We start from the raw sequence: 17,199 nt of genomic DNA, 5'->3' as shown, positions 1-17,199 counted from the left end.
AACTCAACTATGTGCATAAAGCCACTAGCAGCTCAAGCTGTTCCAATGTCTTCCACATGTGATTGCCTACCCTCCAGCAGCTGCTGCCAAGGAGCAGGCAAAGTCAACCCCCCCCCCCCCATCTGTGGTGGAAGAATTGGCACTGGCTGTTCAAAACCATTCCTCCACTGCCCATTCCTACAGGCACACAAAGCCACTAATCAAATATGGGTCACCTGGGCTGTGCTTACAGTTTCATCCCTCTATGAGAAGGGGACAGGCTATACAAAAACTGCATTTTAATAGCAGTTGCATTATAGTTATTAAGCTACATATACAAGAACCAAAATACTTCCATGAAGTGGCAGACCTGTAAATCTATTATTTTGAAAGCCTGTATTAAAACAGCTCACTACATTATCTGCAAAGCGTGTGCAAAAAACCTCCTCTTGCAGACAAAAACCATAAGAAGATGATAATCACCTTTTACTGTCAGAATAACTACACGTACAAGACTTACTGCTACGGTCAATATATTAGGAAATTACTGCATTATTTAACATTTGAAGCAGTATTTGTCGTCTCAGATAAGTGGCACCATGATTTTCTTTTTAAAAGGCCCTTTTTACCTTTTATTGGCTTACCTTTTCCATGCCTCCCACAACTGGATCTGGTTTACATGGGTAGTTCAGATTATACCACAATAAAGTAACTGGCGAACAATGCCATGTTTGGGGATCCCCTGACTCTCCATCTTGAGGTTGCAAATGTGTACCCCCATCAAGCCTTGTCTGAAGCATATGCAGTCAGGTAAAAATTGTTTGCTGGAGGGCTGAAATAACTCAATATCTGCCCTGACATCTCACCAGGTACTCTCGCTGAATTCTTAGAAGAACATTAAGTCACTCTCAAAGGGGTGTAAAATGTTGCACTCGTTGTTTTTCAAGTACCAGTCACAGACAGAGCCTTGGAAAGGGAACAATGAGGATAAGGGATGCTACAAAATGCATAGCTTGAAGAAAATAACTTGCTGTCATGGCCATCCACTGACTGCTGTAGGAAAAAGTCCTTTAGGAAGGTCACCTTTTTTGGGTGGCAGGAAAGTCCTATAAGGTGTGTCCATGTAGCTCCCAGGAAGACTTCATATTATGTTGGGTGTCAAGATGGCGACAAGGAAATTCACACAGAAGTTCAAATTCTTTAAAGTGTTGAAGGCAAACTATAGCTTTTCTTGCAGTTCCTTCCCGACTGGCCTGCAGCAGGCACTCATCCAGGTATGTGCAGCTATGGATCTCCCTTGTCCTTAGTGAATGCCACTACCAGGCCAAGACAATTTGCAGAGACATTTGAATTAATACAGAACCCAAACAGCAGCGACATTAAATGGAAGTGGAAACCTACTGCCTGGACATGATATCCTCTGCACTCTGCAGATAAGAACATGCAAATTGGCACCTTAGTTGAGGACGAATGGTGGGAAAGTAATCTGAAATAAGGCACCCTTAAGAAGAGAAAGTTTAATTTTGAAAGATTAACAGGAACAGCATGAACAAAAAATCCTCCAATTGCTCCAATAGGGCTTTTAATGGTTCCTTGAGGCAGAAAGTGGTCAAGGAGACCTTCCACTTCACCAACTGGAGTTGAAGGCATGTCTATGAAGGGAGAGATCATCCTGAATTCTATTTTGTAACGTGAAGAGATTATGTCCAAGATGACATTTCTCCGATAGAGTTTTTATACAATTTTCACTGAAGAATGACAATTAACTTCGCAGGAGGTGGGGAAGGGGGTAGGGCAGGTAGCTGTGGTTGGAGAAGGGGAGAACAGAGGTGGATAGTGTTGTCAGAGGAGTCATGTTAGCTCAGATGGCACCCCTGAAGCTGCTATCACAAGTCTGACTGTATTTTCCTTTACTCTTGTCCTGACATTTTTGCTTCAAGACAGCTCTCTTCTACTTGGCTTACTGACCCCTGAGGTGGAAAGGAAGTAAAACGGCCATCATTTGTATTGAATTTCTGCTGTACCTGGGAAAACAAGGGCGGCACAGTGGATGGTGTTGTCAACCCACAGCAAAAGGTTCCCTGGTTTGATTTTCAGTTGGGGTGCTTTCTGTGTGGAGTCTGCATATTCTCCTTGTGGTCATGTGCGTTTCCTCCCACATTCCAAAGACATGCAGTAGGTGGACTGGACACTCTAAATTGGCCATAGGTACTTGTGTGTGCGGTGTAGAACTACTGCAGCAGGGCTTGCCACCTGGCAGTGTAAACCTTGGCTCTAGATGATTGTCCATGTTGGATAGACACCTGGAACCCATGTGCAAAAATGGGAAAAGGGGATTGTGGATGGACGGACAAGTTATTTGACAGAATTCACTGACTTCCTCTTTTCTTCTATTTTTTTGATAATTTCCCATCAGTGAAGACTAAACAAGAGGTTTCAGTCAAGGGAAGCATTAAGGTGCTGCTCCTTAGCATCCTCTGGAAAGGGCTAAACTCTCAAATAGACATGTTTTAGAACGATTGATCCTACTGCTGTTGTCCTTTACTCTAGGCCGACATCACACACACATTTATAAAATATCTGTAAACTTTCTGAACTTTACAGTCAACCTGAAAATCTGAAACTTCCAAGTCTTATTTTTGTCTCTCATGCTAGCTCTTAAGCTTGCTTCAAGATTTCTCCCCATTATTCAGCAACAACAATAGGCAAACAATCATGGGGACCAGAAGATGCTTAGCTACATACACTTTTAAGTAAACACCGATAAAAGCTTTTGTCTTTCTTTCTGTGCAGTTACTACAGCTCACCTCCCAAGCTAAGCATAACCATGCATGATACTCTCATGCAGATTTATGTATACTGATCCAGTTATCAAGGCTAGCATTAAAGGTAGCCAAAGTAGAACTTTATTTGACCTGTAGTGCCACGTTATTCCACAGGTCGGAAATGCACTGAGTTTGGCACATTTCCACTACAAAGCCTCAGTTATTTGATGGTACAGATTTGGGTCCTAGAACAAGTGTCTGCAGACCCACTGATTTTGCAAACAAACAGGTCAAACAGTACTTGGTCTTTCATGGCTGGGACAGAGAGAGAGAGATACAGGTCACCTTGGAGCAAGCAAGTAAGCTAGTGAGTATAAGAAGAGTCATGCTAATCTATCAGGACCAGTTGAAAATATGCTTGGATTTGTATGTACTAGTGGGAACACCATATTTGATATTAAATCTGATAAGTGAAGATTACAGCAGTAGAGTGATTTCTCTGACTCTTGAAGATACTCCCTTAGAAATGCATAGGACTAAATACAAGGATTTCTTTACGTGATGATTGAATGAGACACAACTCTCCATATAAGTACCCAGGTCTCTTATGATCATGTCTGTCAAAAAGGAGTACCATTTATAATGTACAAGTTTTTTTTTTTTTTTTTTTTTTTGCAGAATGGTACTATGCCACACTTCTTTCATTTAGCTTGAGACCTTTTTGGTACACCAGATAGGAGTATATTACCGTGAAAAGCTGAAAGAAGATAGGAGCATGTTTCAACCCTTACTAAATCTGTTTAGTACCAGTGTATGGGCAGATAACAGTGCACATCTGGCAATTATAAAATATGGCAAATCACTTCTGGGATAGTGACCTGGATGTCGGTGAAATAAAAATGTGAAAACAGGAGAAGGCTGAGCACTATGGTACCCCAGTAGTTACAATTTTACTTTCAGAGATGATATCAGTAATTTTCACAACTTGAGATTTGTTGGATAAACCTATATGCAATACAATTTACAATGCAGTGATTTGCATTAAGTTTGTCTAATTTTCAATAATACCAGTAAGGGAGAGACCATGTCGAAAGCCTTGACCGGCTTGCGACATACAGCGTACACTGACTGACCAATGTCCAAAGCCTCAGTAATCTTTTAAAAGAATCTTCACAAAAATGAACATGGGGCCTAGACCACTTAATGTTACATATTTTCACATGTATTCGTCCTGCTATAACACCTTTCATGGCTTTTTATATAATGCTGGAGAGTATGATGGGCGTATAACTGGTTAGACCCAATTAGGGGCTGCCCTTTACAAATGGATGTTACAGAGTCTTTTCTCCAAGCACTATGCATAAACCTGTAGGCAGGTTGAGGCTGAACACTAAGTAGGAAATCACACACTGCATACTTGCACTAATGAAATTTCAGACTGGTATGTTGTCCGGTCCTATGAAAGTATTATTTTTAGCTTTTCATATGGATTCCAAGACTATTTATAAAGTAATTTCAGAGCAAACTAAATTTTCAGAAATAGTGAGGCAACAACCCGAGTAGGTATGGAAAAATTATCACCAAATCTGTCAATGCACTGGCTATATCCTTGGGACTGGAATTTCAGATATTACGGATGATCTCAATGTATTGTTAGGAAACTATCCCTGAATTTCCTCACATAAACTAAAAAATATTTGTCATTTGCTTCGGTATCTGTAGCAACCTTAAGTTCATAGTAAACGACCAGCCAGTAGAAACACAGGTTTATTGAAACTTGACGTCTCGGCTTTGACAAAAGCCTTCAATGAGTAAAAACTTACATTGAATATACTTGCCTCTTATAGTATAATCAATGAAACAATAAAACAATTAATTAATCAAACATTTCCAATTAAGTTCTTCATTTAATCCAAATGGATGTAATGTATTAAATTTAAGAATATATACAGATTCTTTAAATAAAAGTTTGTTCTTTAACAAACATGAATCAAAAACTGAAACTGTCATATGTTCTAAAATAGTGCCCTGTAAATCTTTATTATTTCCATGATGAAAACGCTCAAAATGAACTGCTACAGAACTTTCTTGTTTTTTATTGCTTATATCCCTAGCATGTTCCAACAAACGGACCTCAAATGCCCTTTTGGTCTCTCCGATATAATACATGTTACAGGAGCATCTCAAAGCATAAATAACTCCTGATGTACTACATGTATAACTGCAAGAAGCCGTAAAAGGAATACCATTAATATGTTCAAACTTCGGAACTATAAATTTACAGGATTTACATTTATTACAACCTATGGTCCCTAAGCTAAGCAGATTAAAATTCATTTTAATTGATGGCAAGCTAAAGTTGCCCCTAACAACGAAATTATGAATGTTTCTACCTCTTCTATATGAAAAATATAATTTCCCATTCAACCAAGTTTTAATATTTTTCAAGGAATACAAATACCTCCAAAAATATTTAACTTCTTCAAGAATTTTGCAACTAAAACATCCAAATGTTGAAACAAAATATATAGATTCTAAATATTCATTATAATTTACTTGATGTGAAGTTTTATAATATGTTGGTGTCTGAGTCTTACTTGGATATACACCATACCAAAGCTTTTCCCAACTACTTTGTAATAAATTCATATTATACCCTCTATTTCTAAACATATCAACCATAGTTTGTATTTCTTTACGTAAATCCTGAATATTGTTACATAACCTAGACACTCTAAGCATTTTACCATAAGGTAATGCTTCCAAAGTGTGTCCTGGATGGCAACTATCTCTATGAACAAAATATGTTCCTGATTCAAATTTTCTATGTACTCTAGTATAAAGAGTGTTACTATCAGAGATACTTAATTCCACATCTAAAAAAGGAACAGTTCTTCCTGTCAAAAATCCATCAAATTTAAGCTGAAACCTATTTAAATCTAATGATTGTACAAATGTATAAACTGAATCTTAAGTTCATACTCTACATTTTCTAATAGTGCTCTTATGTTCCTTGCTAACTTTTTTCAATGAGGTAGGGGGATGGGAATGTCTTATAATTTTTCATTATTTTCCTTCTTTTGTTTTACAGTTTATTAATAAGGAAATTCTACTAGGCAGGTTTATTTTTGAATTTACAATTATGGTATGGGTAGACAGGTTATCACTTTTATAAGCAGCTGTTTACTTGCTGGTAAAAGTCACAGGTAAATGCGGCAGCCCTACCAGCTGGATCCATCTAAGGGGGACTGTTAGGAATTTTGCCTAAAATCCATGGGGTCCTCGACAAAGATCCCAGAGTGTTGGCTTGCATCTAGTGCCATCTAAGCAAAGTTTAGTACCTTTAATCAAAGTTTTGTACTCAAGTTATTCAAGTGTATTGATACAATAAATAATTTGAAAATACAGCATTTTTTTGCACTTTACCATTGTAAAGTGCCAGATCTCCAAGCTGGACCATGTGCCTTGGACTGTCTTTTCCTGAAAATGGCCCCCCCACCCTATCAGGGAAGCGTCTGTGGTCACCATGGCGTTGGGTTGAGGGGTCTGGAAGGGGTGACACCAAAGACTTTTGTCTGCCCTTATCCACCAAAGAAGATCTTGCTTGCAGAAATTGGTAATGAGGATCTGTGAGTTTAGAGGATGAAGACTGGACACCCACTGGGACAAAAGGAGCCATTATAACAGTCTCATATACAATCTTGCCAGAGGAACAATTGGGATGGCTGCCGCCATAGACCCCAGAGCCTGCAGAACTTCCCTTGCTGACACCTTCCTTTGAGAGAGTATCACTTGCACTTGTAATCATAACCTCTGAAGCCTGTGAGGTGGGAGAGAGACCTGGCTTGTCTGAGCATTGAATACTGCTTTTATAAATTCCAACTGCTGGGTAGGGATGAAGATTTGATTTTTCCCAGTGGACTGTGATGCCTAGAAACTTTGTCAGTGCGAGAGTGTAGCAGAGGGCCATGATCAGTAAGAGCTTGGTGGGGGAGGAGAGGAGCCAATCGCCTAAATATGGAAACACTTGGAATCCCTCAGATGAGCTGTTAACCACTGCAAGACATTTCGTGAACACTCTGGGGGCCGTCGAGAGACCGAATGGCAGGGCTCTGAATTGGTAATGATTGGCTCCCAGTCGGAAGCGAAGGAGACTCCTGCAGCATTTTCCCATTTTGATGTGGCAATACGCATCCCAGAGGTCTACAGAGCACATCCAAACACCCTCTCGAAGAAAAGGGAGAATGGATTGTATCGTGCCCATGCAGAATTTGGTTTGAACCACTGATTTGTTTAGTTGGCTGAGATCCAAAATGGGTCTCCAATCCCCGGTCTTTTTTGGCACCAAAAAGAACCTTGAGTAGAAACTGGATCTGCACTGGTCTGGGAGGACTGGTTGGATGACTCGCTTTTGACACAGCTTTCTTATCTCTGAAGCAGACTCTTCCCTTTTATTGGGTAGAAGATCGGGAAGGCATTTTGAAGGTCTTGGGCAAGATATTAGAGGGATGTAATAGCCTCTGGAAATTATTCTCTGCACCCACCGATCATTTGTAATAGAGTGCCAGGTAGTTTGGTGCAGAGAAAAACGAGCCTAGACTGCTTCCAGAGGAAAGCAATCAGGCAGCGCTTCAGGAACACTGATAAGGTCATATGGAGAAATAATCCCTGGATTTCTGGTTTCGGGGACCCCCTCTGCCCATAAAGGGGAGTCTTCCACTACTGGAACTCCCTCTGCCTCGGGGGGAATACTCACCACGTGCACTGCAGAAAGGGCCTTGAGATTTTTTGTGCCATATCTTTCCACGCCTCTGGTTCCTGGAGAAAGAGCTCTGAGATTTGGAAAAACATAGAAAAATGGCAGACAAGGTCTTTCCATCTTGTTCGCACCTGGCCAGTGTGTCCTTCACTTTAGAACCAAAGTGGACAGTTCAATAGGGGCATTCAACAGAGAAGACTTGAAGGAGTCCGAGAGGTCACAAATGCACATCCAGGCGTGGCGTCTCATAACTACGCCTGCACCTGCAGCTCTAGACACCACTTCAGTTGCGTGGGACAGCAACCTCATGGACGAGTTGGAGATAGACTCTAGGGTTGCAAGCTGAGAAGCAACTTTGTCACGTGCCAAGTCAGAAGCTTGACCCGTGAGGGCTCCTGAAAGTTCCGAAATGGGATCCCTTTGGAGCCTCGTAAAATGCACCAAGTAATTCAGAGACCTGACTGCAAAGGTCACTGAAGCAAAGACTCGCTTCCCTAATCTGTCCACCACCCGGGAATCTCTGTTGGGTGGGTGGACAGTAGGACTTTCCTCTGCAAAGTCTTTTTTGTGGCCGCCGCCACCACCATAGCATCTACTGGCAAGCATCTAGACCAATGGGACTGTTCCTCTGGTGGGGAAAGAACCTTGTCCAGTCGCCAGGGAATGGCCTCAATGGTATCATGGTTCTTCCACGCACACTGCACAATGAGCTGGACTTACTCATCAGCAGGTGGGGTCACCCAAAAAGTAGAAGGCCGAGAGCAGAAAGCCCGCAGGAAGACAGACTCCTCCGAGGAAGGATTGGAGGGCTTCCAGTCACCCCTCTGCTTCGATATTTCCAGGACGTCTCCAAAGGAGACATCGTCAGGGGGTGACCGTGGGGACCCTTCCCCATCATCGTAATCCATATCCTCAGTGAGGGACTCCTCCGGGGAGGCAAGGTGTTTCATCTTGCACGCCTTCTTCCAAAGAGGTTCTTCAGTGGGAGCGTGTGAAGAAGACCCTAAAGGGAGATTACCCTGAACAGAGGTTTCCTCAGGCTTATGCTTTTGGTGTCCTGGGGAGGTGGCCCATGGTAGCTGTAGCTCAGAGGGAAGATCCGATGCAGGGTGAGTGCTTCCAGAAGCAAGCACCTCAATGGATCCGAGAGAGGAGAGTAAGTGGAAGTCATGGGGGCAATAGACCCAAAACCAGAAGTGGGATGGGTTTTTGGAAAATATGTAATCCCTCTTGCTGTTAACAGCTAATCGAACAGGCACACCACATCCAATTCAGATAGACTCCTGGTTGACCTTACAGACACTCCGGAAAGGGCTAGAAGCCTGGCCTGAAAACAGGTCCAATGATGGGGAGTACTGGGTCCGTTGCATTGGAAATGTCGGCACCGAACATTTCAACTTTGAGACAGGTATTAGGGGCACTAACGGTGCTGAGAAAGGACTCGGTGCCGAAGAAATACCTGGAGTAGAAGTCATAATCGGCTCCATGTAGATAGTCCGAACCGACTTCGGTGGGGGGGCGAGGTTGGTGCCTAGGCTACAGAAGACAATAATGTTGGAGCAGAAGTTGTTACTATAGTTGGTACCGTAGATGTCGGTGTTGAAAGCGACGCCGATGTAGAAGTCATGGTAATGCCCACAGAGGCCACTGGAGCTGAGCTCGGAACAGAAATAGTCGAGGCCGACAGAGCAATATTATGCTCCGAAGACTTGTAAGCCTTATGCTTGTTGTACTTACCCTTATCAACAGCCAGTGAAGAGGGGTCACAATGAGGACGTTTCTTGTCCTTCAATGGAGGGGTTGAGACCCCCAACACAGAAAGAGCCTCTGAGAAAGGCGAAGATAGTAGGCCTTTCAAGATGGGCTTGTTTTTTCTTTCATTCAGTGTCCGCTGACTGAAGCTTAGACAAATCTGGCAAGGAGGTTTCACAGACAAGTGGGAAACCCCCAGACAATAGACACAATCATCATGTACGTCGCTGTTGGGGAGTTTGCCATTGCAGGAAGTGCAATGTTTGAACCCCAAAGTCCCTTTTTATCAGACATATCAAATACACAACCAAACAGATCCAAAAAATATACAAAAAGGAAGGAGAGAAAGAAATACCAAGGATGGCATCAAAGATACCACAAGCATAGAGGAGGGCATTTACCAATGATGGTAAGAGAGATACCAGAGAGTAGAGCTAGATATAGTGAATAAGGCAGAAAAAGAGTTAAAACAGAAAAAATTCCAAATACAGTACATTTTTTTAAAAATATGACAGCTGGAGAGCTCAGCGAAATGCTGCTATATGGCTGCACGGCAAATGAGATCATGGTTAATTGAGAGAAGGGCACTGTGGGTAGCAGCTTAGCTCGAGAGTTTTTGCTGTACGCGAGCTTGGTATTAGGCCGACTCCCATTAGTGATGAATAGGAAGATTAACATCATCAGATTATATTTTTGCAGCTCCCAAATAAGCAACCGCGCCTCAAAGGTTTAAAATTTTGACTTGGAAATGCCTGCATAAGTACTCTGATACTGCGAAATACCCGCCATGTACATTCCTATGATCTTCTGATCTATAGTTGTGTTGCCTTACAGGAGAAATGGGGACTTGGGAAAAGAAATTTTGGAGTTGCCTGAAGATGGACATGATAAACAAGAACTAGACACAGTTTTCATAGACATCTGGGAAGGTAAGTTAAGACTGAATAAGAGTCTCTATTTCATAGGTGCATTCCAGTTAGATTCCTAGTCAAGACTGGAAAAAAGACTTGCTGATATATACTTACATAATAGTCAGAACAGCAATTACCAAATGGAAGCTGAAGTCCCCACACGTGTCAGCAGAAGCAATATAAAGTCTGACATACCTGTGCTTGAGATAACAGACCTCAGTGACAGCAGTAAGAGTAAACTGAATGCAGTATCCAGACAGACATTACAAAACTTATCTTCAGCCATTACCATACAAACTCAAAATACATGCCTAGAAACATAGCGAACAGATCCTTCCTATATTAAATATTACTCATACTTGAGTCAAAGTAAACATTCAACTCTTGAATACAATATTCTTGTGCTGGAGTACTTCATATAAGCATACCATCATTTCCAGAATTTCGCAAGTGTTCTCCAAGGTCACAGCCAAAGACACGTTCCTTTAAGATGCCTTGCTGCTTTAGTTTTTGCTTGCTGGGACGTGACTTCATGAAGTTTCGCAAAAAGCCAATCAACTTGCCATGCTTCCTTGACACTAGTAATTTAAAAGGATAAGAAAATAAAATATCCAAAATGTAAAAGCAGAATAATCGACATCTTTCAGTACATCTCAGATATTCCAGACAGTGAAAAGTTTTACAAGTATATGAAGAAAAGATATGTTAACACTTTTCCTTCAATTATCACTTCAGCAGGTAAACACTGAGGTGCGCCACATACAACACAATGATCAACATGAAAATGACACAGTAATTCTCAATTCTTTCTGGTAACATCCAGCTCCCAAACAGTGAAAATTTCATATCTTCCATGTTTATGTAGTCAAAGCATACATTATAAATTTAAACTGTAAAATAGTAACGTCCTTTTTAAGAAACGTATTATTTCGTATAACTTTGTTGATATCCAACAGTGTACATACTGTGATGTCCTCATATATTCTGCAATACAGCAAGGCCAGGCTTTGGTGCTATTCAGGTTGGGAAATATCCAGTGACCCAATTCTGGATTTCACATTATCAACACTTAAAAATCACTACAATAATAGCATAATGTACTTAAAAAGTATGATGCCTGAGATCAGACTGAGGGAAGACTTGTGTGTGACCATTTAAAAACAGTACCTAAAATAGTAACACAAAACAATGGCAAGCATTTCATACTAAAACACATGGCAACTTCAAAATACAAACATCTACAAAGGGCTGAACAGGCCAAAATACCAAGTATCATCAGATACAGAAAAATAATACAATTGCTTTATACATCACAGACAACCACTAGAAAGATACAATTAAAACGTTTTTAAAAACAGTAGAAAAGATCCAAAAACACAAAATACAGTTGCATAAGATCTTACCATAGTGGTAGATGTCCCCTGCCAAGGACATCACAATGTCTGGCCAGTAAATCTAAGCCTTCAGGTTGCTTTAAGGTCCGCTGTATGTCACACATATGCTCCTCTTGTAGTGTAGGGCACAAAGGTGACATCAGGATATACTATCCTCAGAGCTTAGAGCCCCAGCAGGAATACCAGTCCAAGTCCACGGAGAATACAGGTAATCAGCACATCCAGAAGAGAAAGGGACTAGGGAAGGGGGGAGTGAATATTGCAACAGTGAAGAGAAGGACATCTATGTCCTTTCATTTCACTGTTGCAGTATTCACAACAATAGGGAGTGTACCAAAGGTCAGGAAGGAGAGAGGGAGGTGGAAGGACCAGAAAAGCTTTCTAGGAATCCATGAAGGATGGCCCTAGCAAAAGCAGCTCTGGAAATTTCATCTAACTTATAGTGCTTGGTACATGTATGCACAGAAGTCCAGGTAGCTCCCTCAAAAATAGAGGTATCCAAAGCCTTGAAAAGGCACCAGAAGAAGCCATAACTCTACTAGAATGAGCCTTAACAGAAGCAGAAAGGTTCTTACCATGAAAGGAATAAAAAAAGAAATGGCTTTAGAAATCCAAGAAGAAATAGTTTGCTTGGACACAGCCAATCCTAAGGACCTAGGATAAAACAAAACAAAGAGCTGATCAAATTTACGAAAAGTCTCAGTATTATTGAAATAAAATTTGAGTTGTCTATGCACATCCATTGTGTGGAGCACCTTCTCGCTGGCAGATTGCAGAGAAGGGAAAAAGTCGGCAAATGAATAGATTGATTAAGGGAAAACTCATTCACCACCGTGGGCATAAAAGGAGGATTAGTACAAAGGTACACCCTGTTCTTATGAAACACCAGAAAAGGAGGACACGCCATTAGGGCTTGAAGCTCAGACACCCATCTGGCAGAAATAAGGACTAACAGAACAGTCTTTCAAGAGCAAAGTTGCAAGGAAGCTGAAGCTGCAGGCTCAGCCTGGGTTAATTTTTCTAAAACAAAATTAAGAGCCCAGGGAGGAGGAACAGGCTTCCTGAGAGTCCTAATATAAAGGACGCCTTTATGGAACTGCTTAGCTTCAAATCTAGAAACTAAAGGAGGTGATAAAGGCAGACAAGCAGAAATAGCTGGTAAGTGGGCCTTAACAGAAGAATAAGCCAACCCAGCATTGAGCATTTCACACAGATTGGAGACAACTAAAGGAACATCCACAGAAAGTGGATCCAGGTTACGAAAAATGCACCAAGCAATCTTCCATTTGGATAAGTAGGATTTCCTAGTAGCGGGTTTCCTGGCCTTTTGCAGGACCCTAAGTACATTTTCAGAAAAAAGGTGGCTATATGTGGAATCACAAAGCTATCACCCACAGTGTCAGTTCAACAGTGGACAGGTGGGAATGGACGAGAAATTCCATGTCTTGTGGGAGTACGTCCACCCTGTTAGATAACTTGTGATGATTGCCCTTGGCTAAATGCAAAAGAGGGAAACAATGCTGTCTTGGCCAGAAGGGAGTCACCAACAAGATTTTGGGAGCATCCTTTTGTATTTTATGCAGGACTTTGGGAATGAGGTGAAGGGAAGGGAAGGGAAAGCATAAAGAAAGGGCATCCATCTTCCAAACCAGAGGACCTGGGACTCTGGAACAAAATAGAGGAAGTTGTCTGTTCAGAGGGAGGCAAAAAGATCCATTTGAGAAGTACTGCTGAACAATGTCCAGAAACACATCCCTGTGAAGGATCTGTTTGTTTGACTGAGTTATGGACCTGCTCCCACAGTCTGCCCCAATATTTTGACCTGAGGGAATGTAAATTGCCTGAAGTATCACTTGATACTGGATAGGTAGTTCCCACACTAGGAGTGCCAACCTGCAAAGAAGATATGACCTTGCCCCCCCTATTTGTTAACATAACACACCACTGTGGTATTGTCTCTAAACACCTTGAGAGGTCCTGGGGGAGAAGAGATGACAAAAGGGCTGAAGAGCCAGCAGAAGAGCTCTCATCTCCTTGACGTTGATATGGTCTTTCTGTTGATGAGGTTTGACCAGACTTTCTGCATCTTTAGCTGCTCCCCATCTCACATCTAAATCATCTATCAACAGCCCCTGAGAGGGAAGAAATGGATGAAAGGGAACCCTGGGATTGTGAGTCAACCTCTGAATCTACCACTGAAGTTCTTGCTTGAGACATGGAAGAAAAGGAACTAAAAAAAAAATGAGGGGATGAGAATGCTGAAGCCAAACTGACTTTAGAAACCACTGAAGTTTTCTCATGTGGAGTCTGGCAAAAGGGAGCATAGGAATGGTGGAAGCCATGAACCCCAGAGCTCTCAGAAATTCCTTTGTTGTTACTGATGTCAGAGAAAGAAGGGATTGAAAAATGAGTTAAGGCCTTGCGAAGAGGCAGGGAAGCCAGCACAGGAACAGTCTGGACCCTGCACCCCATAAAGACATGATCCTGAGGAGGCGTCAAAGGACTTTTTGAAATTTATAGTGAACTCCAGGCTCTGCAGAAGGGAGAAGGAAAATTAAGATTTTGCAGTAAAGTCTCTACAAAGGATGCATGAAACAGGAGGTCATCCAAGTGGGGAAAGACTTGCATCTGCCTTAGCCTGCAAAAATCAATCACAGGAGCGAGACATTTGGTGAATACCCTTGGGGCAGTAGAAAGGCCAAAGAGCAAAGCAGAACTGAAAATGCCATGGAGCAACAGAGAAATGTAAAAACTTCCTGAAAAGGGGATGAATCGGGATATGAAGATAAGCATCCTTGAGATCCAGAGACACCAGATAATCATGAGGAATGAGAAGAAGGAACAAACCTGAAGGGACAACATTTTTCAAAGAGAGGGGACCCTTCAGAAAAGTGTTTAGATGAGAGAGGTCCAGAATAGATCTTTAAGTGACCTCTTTCCTGGGCACCAAAAACATGCTGGAGTAAACCCCTTTGGAAAAATGGAACTCCCTGAATAGTTCCCAGAGTCAAAAGATCCCGAATTACCGCTGGAAGGAAGGGCAACTTTTCCTGAAGGGGCTCAGGAATGCCCACAAAAAGGGGAAAAGATTTCCAGACCATGAAATACCCTAAGAAGATAATGGACAGAACCCAGAGAAGTCCCCTTAAATCCTTTATGAAAAGACCAATAATATAACAACACAGGGGGTATAGTGAGGAACTAATTATGAATTCCTTGAAAAAATTGCTTTAGGTGGATAAGGGTAGACATGGGACTGTTAGTAAGGAAAATATTTGCTGTAATAATACTTCAGATAGGCTTGAATGTGGGAATGGGAGGACATTTATTTTGTAGCAGTTTTTAATCTGTTGAGTCAGGAAATAGTTAATATTAAATATTACTGGTCTTTTCTTCTTAAGGGAAAAAGTTGCGTTAAGAATTTATATAGAATTCCTTTGATATCCTTTAAGAAAGGTAAAAGCATTAAAGACATGCTGGTTCATAGCCTTTTTTTTTCTGCACCTATGGAAGGTCCCACTAGAGTGATAGAGACCTTGGGTACAGTTGCTTGTGGAAATTGTTCAGTATGCAAGCATGCTGTTAAGAGTTTTGATAAGATTAATGGTGTAAAACATAGTCCCATAGCACATTATACTTGCACTAAAAATGGAGTAGTGTATGCCCTGACTTGCTCCTGTGGCCTTTTTTATATAGGGGAAACAAAACTATCATTTAAGGTAAGACTGCAGGATCATATCAGAGACATTAAAAATAAGAAGTGTGAAAACTCCAAAGCTGTTCACTATAATATGGTGCTTGGGGGGGGGGGGGGGCAATTTACTGATTTAAAGGCATGTATACTGGAACAAATCCATACATAGAATGCTTCTGTGTTGAAGAATAAATTGTTATTTAAAGAAATAATTTTTATTCTTAAGTATGATAGATTGATACCCAAGGGCTTGAACAGGGAATGTACTTGGAAAGCCCTTTTGCAATTGAATGTTTCTATTGGATAATAACTTTATTGGTATTAATTGGTGTGCTTATTTAATTATGTCTTTTTCTGCTTGTTAACTCCTAGAAGGCTCTTTAGCCGAGGCCATAGAGTGCTGAACAGTGTACTGCGTCTTTGCTGACAATAAATTTTATCACTTTGGTGTAGTTTGTTCGTTTTGTCACTGGCCGTATTGCATTTTAATTCTATAGTTGGTTTGCAAATTTTGGTACAATGCATTCCCCTTTGTTGGAGAAATTTTGAAAGAAGTGTGGAAGGTTGATTGATTAATGTTGGATCCTAACACCACCTTAGGAAGAAAGAATGGATTGGTCCGTAAGGACACTATCTTTATGAAAAATCAAATAAGGTTTAGAAGATGAGGCTTGCAGTTCTGAAACTCTCCTAGCCAGTGTAATGTCTACCAAAATATTGTTTTCTACATTAAAACTTGAATTCACATTTTGCAGCTGGCTCAAATGGTGATGGAGTTGGGGCTTGTAACATTAAGTTCAAATCCCAGGGTGGAGTAGGATATTTAAAGGGAGGTTTCAGTAAAAAGGTTCCTTTTATAAATGCCTTACAAAGTCGCAATGAAGCAAAGGAAGAATTTTAACTCAGACATGGAAATCAGAAGTAGCAGCCAATTGTACTTTATCTGCTGATTAACTGGACCCTTAATTAAAAAAACAGTAGCCAAAAATTCAAGAACCTTGGGTACTGGCACTGAAAAGGTATCAGTGTCTTTCTCTTATACCTAAACAAGTTTTTCCCATTTAGTTTTGTAAATCCTCCTAGTGGAAGCTTTCTGGGAAGACAAAAGGATGTGATGAATAGGAGAGGAGAGCCTGGGTTGTCTAGCTATCAACAGAATTAGAAAAAACATGCAGTCAACTTTAGGCCCAAAATGTCTGGGTGAATCATCTGTCAGATGAGACAGAATGTCTGGAATTGGATCCAGGATCCAAGAAGGATGAAACAGATGAGGTCAAAGGAAGGGGAACCAAATCTAATGAGGCCAATAAGGGGCAATGAGGATGACTGTGCTTTTCAATCGAGATGCTTTCTCAAGAAACTTGGGGATTAGAGTTGGAGGGCGGCAATCGTGGACAAAAGTGTCTCTTGGTGACTCACCTGGTAGGGAGGATCAGGGCAAAGAACCTGCTGCACTTGTTGAAGGGTGACGCAGAGAGGGTACAGCATGGCTGGCCCCACTGGTGGAATATCTTCTCCACAATTTTCTCGTTGAGAGACCAATCATGAGGCAATAAGATGGACCTGCTCACTTGTCTGCTATCACATTGAATTTCCATAGAATCTGCCTTGCTATCAGAAATCAATTGGATGAGATCACCCATTGCCACAGTCACAGAGACATAAGGGATAAGATCTGGTTCTTCCTTGTTTGTTGATGTACCAGACTATGGACATAGTGCCTGCCTGAATCGCAATAGCTCCTGAAGGAAGTGTCTTAGAAGGCTTAAAATGCTAAAAGAACTGCTCTCATTTCCAAGACATTGATATGCATGTTCGCCTCCTCTGAGGACCAGATGCCTTGGACTGTCTTTCCCAGGAAGTGCCCACACCCACATTGGGATGCATCCATGGTCACTATGGCCTTGGGCTGAGAAGTATGAAAGCATGGCCTTGTAAAAATCTG

At 41.4% G+C, this 17,199-nt stretch overlaps 1 protein-coding gene across 1 annotated transcript in view; it reads right to left on the bottom strand.

Moving 5' to 3' along the window:
- Window positions 1-17,199, bottom strand: part of ARHGAP33 (Rho GTPase activating protein 33) — a gene marked incomplete in the record, with an annotated part of 3,206,105 nt that overhangs the window by 1,483,827 nt on the left and 1,705,079 nt on the right. The window contains 1 exon segment of the mRNA XM_044080442.1: window positions 10,595-10,744. Within this exon segment, the coding sequence (XP_043936377.1) occupies window positions 10,595-10,744 (150 nt within the window).

Source organism: Protopterus annectens, chromosome 8.part0 (assembly GCF_019279795.1).
Source record: "Protopterus annectens isolate FY-2018-M chromosome 8.part0, PAN1.0, whole genome shotgun sequence".
In the NCBI taxonomy this organism is placed as follows: Eukaryota; Metazoa; Chordata; order Ceratodontiformes; family Protopteridae; genus Protopterus; species Protopterus annectens.
The sequence above is the reverse complement of the archived record's forward strand: the minus strand, read 5'-3'. Positions and strand labels throughout refer to the sequence as shown.